Source organism: Spinacia oleracea, chromosome 5 (genome assembly GCF_020520425.1).
Source record: "Spinacia oleracea cultivar Varoflay chromosome 5, BTI_SOV_V1, whole genome shotgun sequence".
In the NCBI taxonomy this organism is placed as follows: domain Eukaryota; kingdom Viridiplantae; phylum Streptophyta; class Magnoliopsida; order Caryophyllales; family Amaranthaceae; genus Spinacia; species Spinacia oleracea.
In genome coordinates, this window is record NC_079491.1 from 54,395,572 (window position 1) to 54,409,825 (window position 14,254).

The 14,254-nt window shown below is 36.7% G+C and overlaps 1 protein-coding gene across 2 annotated transcripts; it reads left to right on the forward strand.

The window, feature by feature from the left end:
* Positions 1-436: 436 nt before the first annotated feature.
* LOC110789965 (uncharacterized) lies at positions 437-14,159 on the forward strand. 2 transcript variants are annotated; one of them, XM_021994694.2, is made up of 14 exons: positions 437-1,032; positions 3,461-3,547; positions 4,006-4,109; positions 4,252-4,302; positions 4,518-4,689; positions 4,815-5,135; positions 6,371-6,574; positions 6,660-7,175; positions 7,300-7,509; positions 7,902-8,090; positions 8,289-8,461; positions 12,848-13,000; positions 13,140-13,221; positions 13,293-14,159. In XM_021994694.2, exons 1-14 carry the CDS (start codon positions 574-576, stop codon positions 13,680-13,682), a joined length of 3,111 nt encoding a protein of 1,036 aa, XP_021850386.2. In that variant the 5' UTR covers positions 437-573; the 3' UTR covers positions 13,683-14,159. The 2 variants fall into 2 exon arrangements, with proteins under 2 accessions (XP_021850386.2, XP_021850387.2); XM_021994695.2 differs by having other exon boundaries at positions 920-1,032; positions 3,468-3,547.
* Positions 14,160-14,254: the final 95 nt, after the last annotated feature.

The window sequence follows — 14,254 nt, forward strand, 5'->3', positions numbered from 1 at the left end:
TGTGCGAGCAAAAACATATCAATGGACAATCTGGTCATTTTGGAGGATTTCGCATCACATAAAAACGTCATGTTTCACATAAAAACACAATTGTTCTTATTTTTTATACCATTGTTTTTATATTATACCAATTTCATTTTCCATACCATTTTTTCCATTTACCTTTTTCTTTTACAATAATATGGATATCAAAATTCACTTCCTCTCAAACGGCCACGCCCAATACAAGCATACACGTTTATGACTTCAAAGATTATGATAGGACAATGACCCATGGTCGCACAGTCCGCCGCAATACTCGACGTCTATTAAAACATACACCGTGATCACATGCAAAATTTGTCTGATCAAACCAAAATTTTGGGTCCCGTAACGTAATCTTACACCCAACTTCCCACTTCGCTTTTCCGATTTAATTAAATTTTAATAACACTTTCGCAAAATTAAAATCCAAATTAGATGCTTTGATCACGACTGCTGGATAGTTAGTTACTCCAATCACATTTCTCTAATCCTTCACTCTCTCACTCTCCCACTCACTTTCTCTCTCCTCCTGTCCTCACTCACTGAGTGATGGGCCGCAACTCACTGAGTTCGGCAGAAATCGCCGCCTCTTCTGTCGACGACAATGGCGATCTAGGGTTTCGTTCGAATCACGATCGATCTCTCTTCAAGCGCGCACATCCTCTTCCGCACAATTCCGACGCATTGAAGTTAACTGATCGTCAATTTTCCTCTGCCAGCCTTCGGTACCGTTCTCGCCGGAAATCGTTTCAATTTAAGGGGAATTCGTTGATTTATGCCGTCATTTTGCTTGCGGTATTTGGATTTGCGTTCGCTTCTATGGTTTTGCAGAGCTCTATTACTTCCGTATTTAGGCAAGGCGGCGATGACGGTGGCGCACCGATGCGCGGGTTGAGGCTTGGGACTGGTTTGAGGTTCATCTCTTCGGCAAGGTTTCGAGAAGAAGGTCGCCTTGATCTGCTTAGAAATATGCCTTGGAATGGCGTTAGGCCTCCTATGCTTGCTCTTGTAAGTTTCTTCTGGTTTTTTAATCATGTTACAGTATTTCATTATAAATTTTGTTTTCTTTTTAAGAAAATGATATCAAAACATTAAGCATTAACTAAATATTACGGAGTAATAGCTACGACTGAACATCGTATTTTTGTGATGATTTATCAAATATAGTTGATGCTTATGCTTTGCTGATTGATGTGCATATGAAGGAGGATATTTAATGCTTATGACAAAGAAAGAAAAAAATCAGATATATGTCTTTGCATTGGCAACTTACCAACTGTCCATTTCTATTCAGAAAAGAGATTGAAAAAATTGACACTTGTCAAATGTGTCATCTAGAGTGCACAAAGTTGTTCTCTTTTACCAATGTTGTTCAAGCTCAGTGATTGTGATTTGTTTACTGAAAGTGTTAGATTAGAGAGAAGAACAGAGGTGTGTGAGAAAACACTCAAAACAGATTATCACTTGAATTATGAAGAAAACATTACGGTTTTGTGGTAATTGAGAGAAATATAGCTCGAACTTTGATTCATTATTCGATTTACAATTTAATGTTTTGGATGGCTCACATTATTCTTTAACTCTGAGCAAGTAAGGATATGGGGTATTATTGAACCTTCTAAACTACGAAGTATGATATTTAACTTGGATGAACTCCAATGGCTGTAATTCTATTATTTTGTTAATTATAGTTGCCAGTCTATTAGTTGGCTAACTTAGAAAAGGAAAAAATAAAATTCCATTTTATTTGTTATTTTGACTTTGGGATATAATTGACTAAATCAAAATGGCTCTTAAAACCTCTTCCCTTACTTTCCATGAAGTAGAAGATGGTCGACCCGGTCGTTCCGTTATCGCTTTTGAGTCAATTGGAATCAACCTCTCTGCAATTGTAGGGGTAAGGATCCATACGTCCGACCCCCTTTGTTGCGGGAGCCTCTTTAAGCCATTGGGGTAATGATAATGATAATGAAATGGTTTTACTTCCTGAGTTCATGTACTATGTGTTTCACTTTCAACCATACGTACATGCATTAAGCCCTTAAATACTTGAATGAAGTAGACCATTTAATGTTTGAGATAAAACTGACAATTTTCTAGACTTTAGTCGCCTCTAATCCTCTGCTGCCTGTATAGTGTTACTGAATGAGATTACAGAGTAATGTACTACTATTGCATAAGACAACTTGTTTTTTGTCACTAATGTTTCAAGATCTTTGAGCAAGTGCTTAGATTGGTGTAGCCAGCTTTGCGTATTTTGGTGCATCTTTTGTATTCAGTAAAAACAGAATTTCAGTAATTTTAATAATTGCAAGTACTTGAGGGTGTAGTAAATTTACAATGCAGTATTCAGTTACAAATGTAGAAATAGTCTATTTTATTTGAGTAAAATGCAAATACCAACAGAGAACAAGGTTAAAAACATTCTTGCCAGTTGCCACCTAGTATGCACAAATTTGGAAACTTTAACTTGTCGAGGTTTTGAATTTTTACTTATGTCGAGGGGTCAAAAACAAGGATAGTACATGTTATAGTTCTCGTCTCCTGGTACTTAAAAAAAAATATTGTTGTTGTAATACGAGTACCTCATATTTAACTTGTACGTCTTAAGTTCGTTAAATTAGCTGGTAGTTGTCTGTTGGCTGGCAACCCTTATAATTGGGTTTATCAATGACACATTTATGATGCTGCAGTTTGATTCATCCCTTTCCTCCAAACTCCTCTTGATGTGTAGGCTATTTTACTCTGACTCTTCATTTCATCTCAAGCACCCGTGTCATATCCTCGACACTCGGCCATGGGTATGGACAGTTGACACTTCATTTTAAACCAAATACATGGATTATTTTTAATAAAATAGCCTTGCCTGACACTTGGGTACGTATCCCTTTTCAACATGAATACTTGAGTCTGAGTAACATATGTGTAGGAAATAAAACAGTGGGAATGGTTTGACTAACATTGCTTGATTTGACTACAAACTCGATCCATCTAGTTTGAGAAATTTATTTTCTGTTGGAGCACTTACTAGGCTGAAAATTTGTGTTTTATATCAAAAAGGAAAAGGGTCTGAAGCCCCTAATGGTGACTTAATGATCTAGGCTAACCGCTTTTGATCTATTTTAGCTGGTGGAGTGCCCATGGTTGATATTTAAAGCTTAGCAAGTGATTTTCTTAGTTCATCGATGTCTAATTTTTTCTCCTCCCGAGAAACAGAGGAAGGAAACTTGTAAGCCAACTGAAGATAGAAATAGATGGGTAATTATAGCTAATTGTTGTATGCTTCTGTAAAATTCTTCTAACCTCTGATAATGCTTCGACTTGACGAGGAAATGTTATATTAAAATTATGACGACATATGATAGCACTCCCTCTTTTTCTTCACCTCCTTTTTTCCTGAGTATTTCTGTTGTTTAAGGATTCCATATTGTGTCAGATTTTAGGTAACATGAAGAAAAATTCTGAGTCGTTAATGCTGTTCACCGTGATGAAGAATTTACGGCATATTGGCTACATGCTGAAGGTATTCTTTTTAAGTTATGCATTGTTCTTTTTTCCTTCTATATTATAAATGTAATTCTATCTTTTCAGAATTGCTCATTTGGTTTATGATTAATTGAGAAACAGGTAATATTGTCATGTCCGCATTGTTTTCTGGTTGCTATTAAATATATCTTGTGATTGTAAACCCATCCATCCATAACAATACGCAGTTTGCAAATTTAATCAAGTACATTTGCTCGTCTCTGTAACTTTCTACCCGTTGTGGGTATTTTTGTGTGTGTTGGGGGGGGGGGGGGACTTAGATCACTGTGTAAGAAAGCTACGTTGTCTCTTTTTCATGTTGACTTTTTCAGATTTGTTTTACTGCTCCTCTGAAATGTAATCTATCTGGACTCTGCATTACAGACTGGCTTTTTTTCTTCAATTGATTCAATATAAGTTGGGACCCTCATGGGCAATCATGTTGTTTGATGGCAGTTATATGCTCTGAAGGATGGTGAAGCACGAACAATGTGGGAAGAAATAGGAGGTCGAATGACAATTCTAAATCCTAGAAGATATGACCAGTTTGATTGGTCCCTGTATGTTTGCTCATTAATCTACTGCACTTATGTTATGTTTGTAGCAAGAGAAGTTTATGGACAATTAATCCCTTGACATCAATTTGTTAGCTTTCTGCACTCGTTAAAAAGTGATAAATTTCATGTTCTTTTCATTCAACAGTTTTGAAGGTGTCATTGCAGACTCTCTTGAGGCAAAAGAAGTAGTATCAAGGTACCTTTTATCCTCTCTTGCTCAGTATATCAAAGATATTTGTTTTTTCCGCTGCATCTGTATAACAGAATATGGTGCTGCTGAGGTATGGCATTATATTCTGCGAAAGACCTCAGGAATAAGGATTCTGCGTAATAGTATCTGTTGATTGTTAAAACTTTATTTAGTCCTTCTACATAGAGATGTTCTGGTCAGTGAGTGTTATATTTGTGCAGCCTCATGCAGGAGCCATTTTGTTCTGTTCCGCTTGTATGGATTATTCAAGAGGTTAGGCTTGCAAAGCGCCTTCTACATTACGAAAAGATGGGCTGGGACCATCTTATTTCTCATTGGAAACATGCACTTGGCAGAGCAGATGTTGTTGTCTTCCATGATTTTTCCATGCCGGTAATTTATTTGACTTTTGGTTTGTTCAACTACACAAACACTTCCCCTTCCTTTTTTTTTTTTTTTTTTTTTTTGAGATTTCTCTAGGCTGTTCTCAGTTCATATATTCATATCATTGCTTACAGATGTTATACAGCTCTCTTGACGGTGGAAACTTCTTTGTGATTCCTGGATCACCAAAAGATGTGTGGTCTGCTGAAAGCTATCTTAAAATCCACTCCAGAAATGATTTGCGAAAGAGCAATGGTTATGATGCAGATGATGTGCTGATTGTGGTTCTTGGGAGTTCCGTTTTCTACAATGAACTATCTTGGGATTACGCTGTTGCAATGCATACTATTGGACCCCTTCTTGCCAAGTATGCGAAGGGGAAGGATGCTGCTGGATCCTTTAAATTCATTTTTTTATGTGGAAACACCAGTAACGGATCTAATGATGCTTTAGAGGTAATTCAATATCACTTATGCAAACTCTTATGTTTGACGTCTAGAGAGCTGTTCCAGGAAACAGTCTCCAAAACTATAGAAGTACCTTGTCTAAAACTATAAAAGTACCCCCCTAAAACTATAAAAGTACCAACTCCCTCGCGCGTTGGAGAAGGTTATTGACAAGTGTTACCTGACTTTTTATGCTGGTGTTACTCATACATTGTATTCGTTGTTACTTTTCTTGTTTTATTGCAGTTTCTTGAATTTCATATTAGAGGTTCCTTGTATAAAAATACCTGGCCTAAAAACTATAAACTTACCTCCCCTCAAACTATAAAAGTATCTTCCCTGAAACTATAAACTATAAAACTATAGAAGTATCTCGACTAAAACTATAAAAGTATCTTCCTTGAAACTATAAACTATAAAACTATAGAAGTATCTTGACTAAAACTATAAAAGTATCTTCCCTGAAAGTATAAACTATAAAACTATAGAAGCATCTTGACTAAAACTATAAAAGTACCTGGCCTAAAACTATAAAAGTAACTGACTTATACCTATAAAAGTAACTGCCCTAAAACTAAACTGACGTTTTAAAGTTCCGTTAACCAACGCGTTGGACTTAGTTACAAGAGTGAACATGCCACACCATCATCAAGTTGATGGTGTGGCTGGTCACATATAAGACTTTAGGTACCAAGACATGGAAACTAAATTAGGAAAAAATATAAGTATATTTTTTTTTTTCTAGTAACAAGCCTTGTTAAACTCAATTTAGCTTTATGTATACCAAGTCCCTCAAGAATCCAGGTCAAAAGACTTCTTTAGGAAGTCTTCTGGCCAAGAGGATTAATCTGAAAAAGATTATGTTTTTTTTTTTTGGATACTAAGATTATTTACTTAGTGCTGCGTAGCTTTACCCTAGTCCGTTTCCTGGCTTGAACGTTAAGAGTGTAGTTTTGTTTATCTGTCTATTGTAAGATTTCTTTTGTCTAAAATGTAGTTTTCTTCTGAAACCTAAAAGTAAAATCTTTTAAATCAAACTAGTCCTTGTCAAGCTTATTAAGAAAATGGAAGTAGTTTTCTGGTCATTTTTTCCCCTCTTAGTTTTTTATAAAGTCAAAGTCATAATAAGAGGACGGGTTAGCTAGTCTCAGAAACTAATTATATGATGTTATAGTAACAATCACTTTCCATTGTAGTTTGGTGTATTTTTTATATTGTTATGTTATTTCTTTCATTTGATGTAGGGTGTTGCAGCTCACCTTAGACTTAGTCCAGGTTCCATGAGGCACTATAGCCTGGACCATGATGTGAATGGAGTAATGTTGATGGCTGACATAGTTCTATATGGATCATCACAAGAGGAAGAAGCCTTCCCATCATTGCTAATCAGAGCAATGTCCTTTGGGATTCCTGTTGTTGTACCTGATCTTCCAGTCATAACCCAACACGTGAGTGTTTTTCCCAGAAATGTTTAACATGACTATTGAGACACTGTATTCCTTGTTGCTCTGGTTAAAATTACGGAAAATGCAGGTTGCTGATGGTGTTCATGGAATGATTTTCTCTAAACACAATCCAGATGATCTGCTGAGAATCTTCTCGCATTTAATATCAAGTGAAGGGAAAATCTCTGAATTTGCTGGTTCAGTTGGTTCTGCTGGGAAGCTTCTCGCTAGGAACTTATTAGCTTTTGAATCCATAACTGGCCATGCAAAGCTTATGGAAAACGTGGTTAATTTTCCTTCCGATGCAATGCTTCCTTCTCCGGTATCTCAAATTCAAGAGGACTCATGGGAATGGAACTCCTTTAGTGAAGTAATGGAACAGACTGCTGATGACATGATAAGTATTGACGAGGAAGGCAATATAGTAGAAGGTTCTAACATTGTCCAATTGCTTGAGGAAGATTTCAATAGTTATGTAACCTTAAGAAATATATCTGTGGAGAACAGTGACATCACAGAACGGGATCTTTTGAGTACAGAAGATTTTGATGGTGTCGAACAAATTGCAAGTTTGGAAGAGTTTGAGAGGCGAGAAATGGATCAGGCATTTCCCTAGATCTTCTGCCTTACTCTTCTCACATTTACCTTATGTTTCTCCATTTCTTCTTCACTTTACCTTATGGACTAGCCACATAAACTTATGGGCGTCGTATTTTTCTGATCTACAGATCGACGAGAGAATGGAGAAGGACCCTGGTGCTTGGGATGAGATATACCGAAATGCTCGTAAGTCTGAGAAACTTAGGTTTGAAGCAAATGAAAGGGATGATGGAGAACTACAAAGAACAGGTCGTCTGTTGTGCATTTATGAAGTTTATACTGGTGCTGGAACTTGGCCACTTTTGCATCATGGCTCCTTGTATCGTGGTTTAAGTCTTGTAAGTTCTGTAATCACCATTTACTGTGAAGTCCTATCTCTAATAACCTATTTTCTGATTAGATGCTTCTATTTATGGTAATAAATTTCCCTTCATGTGAATCTTTTACTAGTATTCTTTTGACTAGGAAAAACATCTTAGTAATGAAAATCATTGGAAAGGTTATTAAAAGTTTACACTCTTAATGTAGGCAATTGATGAAATCCAAGTTAGCTTTGAGTTGTAGTATTGTGTTTTGATGAAACTGTAAAGCCCGAGTTGTTAGCCAGCAAACACACACACACGCGTGCACACATACTTGCACACATATTTTCAAATATATTATGTGGTACTATTTGAACTGCAAAATTAATTGATTAACCTGTTTCCCACTTGCCTTTTTTCCAAACCAGTCTAGAAAAACACGAAGGTCAAGCTCAGACGACGTGGATGCAGCTTATAGGCTTCCCATTTTAAATGACCCCCACTACCGGGATCTTCTCTGTGAAATGGGGGGCATGTTTTCTATTGCATATAGGGTGGATGATATTCACAAGAGACCATGGGTTGGGTTTCAGTCATGGAAAGCTTCTGGTAGACAGGTAAAATTTGACGCATTTTTTTGGGTTAGATTTGTAATCGGGATCCTAATCTTGCAAATTCAGTTAGATTTATTCAAGAATTCAAGCCTAAATACATCATATGAACTGGCTGAATACTGATATACTAGGCCGTGCTACTCATTTCTATATTCCTATTTGAGATCAAACTGTAGGTTTGATCTTCTGATGACAAAACAGGTTTCACTGTCATTGAAAGCAGAAAGAGCTCTTGAAGAAACAATACAGCATCAAACCAATGGAGATGCCATATACTTTTGGACACGATTGGACATGGATCTTGGTCTTTTAGGAAGCAACAGCTTGGTTTCCTTTTGGTCAATATGTGATATCTTAAATGGAGGATACTGCAGGTGACTGCTTATTTATTTATTTATTCATTTTAAAGCTCTCTCATAGAATATCTTTTAGTACTCCATATATTTCGAAATATTCTTAAAGCATATTTTCCTAGATGGAATATGCATTCCAACTCTACTTGATAAACTCTTCATCTACGGTCAGTTTCTAATTAAAGTTTAAACTATGGTGGCAAGAGAAGTACTTTTCATTGTTGCTATTTTATTGTTGCATATAATCAAGGTTTCATGGACACTAGTTTCTCTGAGGGGTTTTCTTCAATAGGATGTTATCGTAGAAAACTTCTTTCCTCACTTTCGAGCTTCTTTTGGATTGATAATTTTCTTCTCATGCTCTCAGTTCTTTGGAATTAGACTGTACATAGAACACTGATAGTGAGTTAACAGTTAAGGTGTTGTCTGATAGCGCAAAAAGACATAGAGATAGATTACAGAAGAATAGTACGGTAAAAAGTTATTTTGAATGAAATGGACCCTACGGTCCCTACTTGAGCTGATGCAATAAGCTGTCCATGGACCATGGTTGATGTACCCATTTTTGAAATGAGGAAATGCTTTACGATGCGGAATGGATACGGAATTTGTTCGCTAAATACTTTCTCCGTTTATTTTTAGTTGCAATATTTTGAATTTTACACTATTCACATACACTACTTTGACTCTCGGTGATTTACTGATTTATACTTAAAAAAATACATAGTCATGTGATATCTTTTTAGATTTGTCTCAATGTATAAATTCAAAAATTAACTTTTTATATTTTTTGCTATTTAATAATTAAAGATATTAATGGTTGAAGTTATGCGTTGGCAAACGTGAAAATAAGAACGTTAATAAATCGAGGAAGTATTAGATAGTGGTGAAATAATTTGCTCTAAAAAATAGTCTATCAAAATGCCCTGTAACAAATTTGAACTTATTGTTGTCCTCTCACTTCCAAAAAAACAACAGTGAAAAAGTAAGATTACTTTCGTCTCTAATCTCTTAACAGCCTTTAGGAACCTGTCAGCCACCAATTAACTTCTCTAGTCTGCTAGGCAACATATCTTAGTTATTCAGGCGTAGAGTGTTATTCAGAAGTCATTTGATCGACAAGTTACCACGTCCATTAACTGAAAGGTGATATAATAATGGGGCTTTTGATTACTGAACTTAAAGTTTATGGTCTTTTCTGCTTCTGGCCATCTATTGGTTAGAAGAACGAGGAGAGAAGTGACAACTAGTGAGCTTGTTAAAGCATGGTTACGAACTTTGTCAAACTTTCAAAATGTCGGTTTTTAATCCTCTTTGTTCGAGGTGTGTACAATTTCATTATTTTCCCTTAATTTTTTTTTCCAAACAATATCTCTTTGTAAGACACGAGATATTGAAAAGGTTAAGTGTGTAAAGGATGTGGAACAAAGAGTTCTGGGTGGAGACAAGGAGATAAAGGAGAGATGGAGGTCATATTTGACAACCTATTAATGGTGATCGAGGGCAAGATGTTGGAGATATAACTATCTCGCACGATTTTTTATGGTCAATTGTGAAGTCAAATTGACATTGAAAAAGATGTGATTGAAGAAAGCAGTAGGTCGCGTGGCATCCCTATCGAGATTCGGAGATGTTTGGGAGAGAGGGGAACTGATTGGTTGATAACTTTCTTCAACAAGATTTGGAGAAGCAACAAGATGTCATTGGAGTGGAGGAACAGTACATTGATCATTTGATCCCTTTGTACATGATTAAATGAGACATCTACGATTGTGCCAACTATCGAGGGATCAAGCTAATGAGTCATACACGAACCTTTTGGAGCGAGTGATTGAACCAAGGTTAAGGAGAAGTGTGAAGATTTCGGAGAACCAATTTGGCTTCATGCTAGGAAGATCAACTATGGAGGTCATTCATCTTATGAGACAACTAATGGGTAACTATCAGGATAAGAAGAAAAGTTTGCATGGTTTTCGTTAATTTGGAGAAGGCATATGATAAGGTACCGAGGGAAGTACTTTGGTGAGCTTTAACAAGGAAGGGAATTTCGCAAAAACATATTGACATCATTAAGGATATGTATGAGGGAGCCAGCACGAGATGTTGACCAGTGACAGAGGAGTTCCTAATCACGATTTGAGTGCATCACGGTTCCGCACTTGGCCTTTTTCTCTTTGCCATAGTAATGGATGAATTGACGAGTTCAATTCAAGACAATATACCATGGTGCATGTTGTTTGCAGATGATATTGTGTTGATGGAAGAAACGAAAGGAGGCATGGAAAGTAAGTTGGAATTATGAAGACGTACTTTGGAAGCTTGTGGCTTTAAGTTGAGCAGAAGTAAGACCGAGTATTTGGAGTGTAAGTTTAGCGGTAATAGAAGTAGAAAGGCAGGGCGATCACCTTAGATAGGAGGACTATAGAAGGTTCAGATTTCTTTCTCTACCTAGGACCTATCATACAAAAGGATGGGGAGTTGGATGGAGATGTCGGACATAGAATTAAATCAGGTTGGTTGAAGGGGAAGAATGCTTCAAGGTTTCTCCGTGTATGATCCAGACATGCCCCAATAGATTGAAGGGGAATTTGTGTTGTTAAACAATCTCGCATTCAATGGAGATACGTACGAGCGTTGGATGTGTGGCCATACAAGAAATGATCAATAGAGGAATGAAGCGATTAGGAAGAAAATGGGAATTGCAGCGATTGAGATCAAAATGAGGGAGAATAGACTATGGTGGTTTGCCATGTCAGACGGAGGCAAAATGATGCGCCGGTTAGAAGAATTGAAAAGGGCAAATGGATGAAATTGTGAGGGCTAAGGGAAGACCAAAACAAACATCGAAGAGTGTATTTGAGAGTGATGTGAGTTTATCGGGGATTGATATTACATCCGAAAGTTTCGCTTAAGCGACTACATACAAAATATTCGCATTAGGGGATTTATATAGGGTGGAGTGGAGGGTGATAATACATGCCGACGACTCAACATGACTTCTTTTCCACCTCTTGCCCTTTTTTCTATTTTTTTGCAAACTTCTCCCGTTTTCCTATTTTTATTTTTATTAACATTTTTTGCCTCTTCTTTAAACCGACCCATGTTATTTTCGTTTTACCTTTTTTTGTGCCTCGTGTTTACTCTTTTTAACATAACCTTTTATTTCTCTTACTTAATGTTCCATAGACGGTTCCTTACGAAGGGTTCATGTTAGCCGACCCCAATCATTTTGGGACTAAGGCTTGGTTGTTGTTGTATATCATTCAAGTAGATATAGGAGAAACAACTTTGACCTCATTCTATATACACTTTCACCTTTCTAGTTTTGATAAATTTGTATCTTATCATCTATTTCTGGCTTTCTCATTTTATATGATATTGCTTACAAATAGACATTCTTGTTTATTCGTGCCTGATTAAAACACTCCACTGGATTTCTTACATTTTAACTATTGCTTCAAAACTTAAGGGAAAAGGTTCTGCTGAATCCCTCTTAGTACCAAATTCTCCTAAACTTATCTTAACCACAAGCACCCAATCTTGTAGAACAGTCAACAGTTATTCCAGACTAACTTTGAAGAGCTGTGTTTGTTGGTTTCTCTTGTGTGTTATTTATTTGGCTGGAAATTCCAGGGGCTATTTTCAAATTGTAAGTGTGATCTGGCCTTTTTTGTGAGCAATATTTAAATCTTCTTTGTAAAAACTTTTTCCGTTGTTGTCTACAAAAATAAATAAACTTCAATCCCATTAGGAAGCTTGGCCTGTATTCCCTGCTCAAATTCCTACTTCCAGCTAATTGTGTGGAGCAGAGCACTAATAAGTTCATTGTTTCTTAGCACACATCAAAAAAGTTCTTTGGTTCATAGTTGGCATTTGCAAATACATTGGAACATTCAGCTTTTCTTCCTAATGCGTTAATTTCCATTAAGGTTAGTTTATTGTGAGATGTGAAGGATGAGTAGAGTTTTTTTGAAGTAAAAGGATGAGTAGAGTTAATCAGGCCCAAAAAAAAATTACATGCTTGTATTTCTTAGTTTTTGGGGAACTTTGCTTCCTAATTTACCACTGCATTACTAGTTGGTAATGTCAATTGTACTAGATGTGGTTCCCAAAATTGTGTTCTTTCCATTCTAGCCTGTTTGCTATATGTTTGCTTGTGTCCTGCAGGGCTCCTCATCTTCATAACTTCTCATTTTATTATGTAAACGTTATGTTGCTAGAGTTGATTGATTATGTTCATGAAGACACATGTTGAGTATGATAATACTGTTTGCCATATTTTGTACGTACTGCAAGCATTTGCTTATTTCCAGGTCCTTCATAGTTTGTATATTTCCGACATAAGCTTGTTGTTTATGACTTGGAAATTTTTGCTAAATGTGAATATTTTTTTCTACAACCCCTCAGAACAGCTTTTGAAAATGCTTTCCGACGTATGTATGGTTTGCCTTCAAGTGTTGATGCGCTTCCCCCGATGCCCGAGGACTCCGGCCATTGGTCTGCCTTGCACAGTTGGGTCATGCCAACATCTTCCTTTCTGGAATTTATGATGTTTACCAGGTAACTGTGCAGATATATAGAAAAGGGATTTTTTTCCATTACTCTTATATGATGTTCTAATTCCTACTTTAGAAGTCTTGAAGATGTCACACTGTATATAGAGAATAACCAAGTGATCTTGTAAATAACCTGTTCACAGGATGTTTGTCGATTCTCTTGATGCTATACACAGTGACAGCAGTAGAATAAAAAAATGTCCACTGGGAATTTCAGAAGTTGAGGTAATTGTTTTTGCTAAATTGATTCGCACATATCCAAGGGGAACGTATTGGTAATGCTTTTTTGTTTGCAGAAAAAACACTGTTACTGCCGGGTTTTGGAGCTTCTAGTCAATGTCTGGGCATATCATAGTGCACGGAGGATGGTATACATTGATCCAAATACAGGTCTGCTTGAAGAGCAGCATCCAGTAGACCTACGGAAAGGATCTATGTGGGTTAAATACTTTAACTTTACACTGTTAAAAATTATGGATGAAGACCTTGCAGAAGCATCAGATGATGGTGACCTGCAACATGAAGCCTGGTTGTGGCCACTGACGGGGGAAGTGCATTGGCAAGGTATATACGAAAGAGAAAGGGAGCAAAGATATAGGATAAAGATGGACAAAAAACGGAAAATTAAGGAGAAACTATTTGAGAGGATGAAGTATGGGTATAGACAGAAATCTCTAGGAGGATAATAAATCTCTAGTGCTGCATACAGCCTAAAATTTGTTATTGGAAGGCACAGATCCCCCGCCTAAGTACCTGAGCATGTTTTTAACTTCGTTGGGAAAGGATTAAGCCAACCAATGCCAACGACATTCTTTGCTAACCACCTTAACAGATCGCTCGTTCATGTGCATATATATTCATTTTATCGGGGGTAACTAACTTTCAGAGTATGGAGTGGAACAGATGATTTATTGCCAAGAGCTTCTTGATATCCGGTTGCTGAATTTCTAATAGCGGCATATACATGAAGGTAATTAAGGTTGAGAGAAGCAAGACATTCGTTGATTATATTTGCTTAATAATCAATGCTGAATGAACGTGTATAGTAAGTAGTCTCCTGCAATTGTATATGTAGTATATGCCAGATTGCTGACGGCATGATATGCAAATTTTGATACGATAGGCTACTTTATTTCTTAATGTAACATTGAGTCCTCTTCCTATTCTCTGTCTCTGATTCTTGCCACGCAAATTCTTATTTAAATATGGTGTACAATCTAATCTAATCCAATCTAATATATATAAAGGAGGCATATTT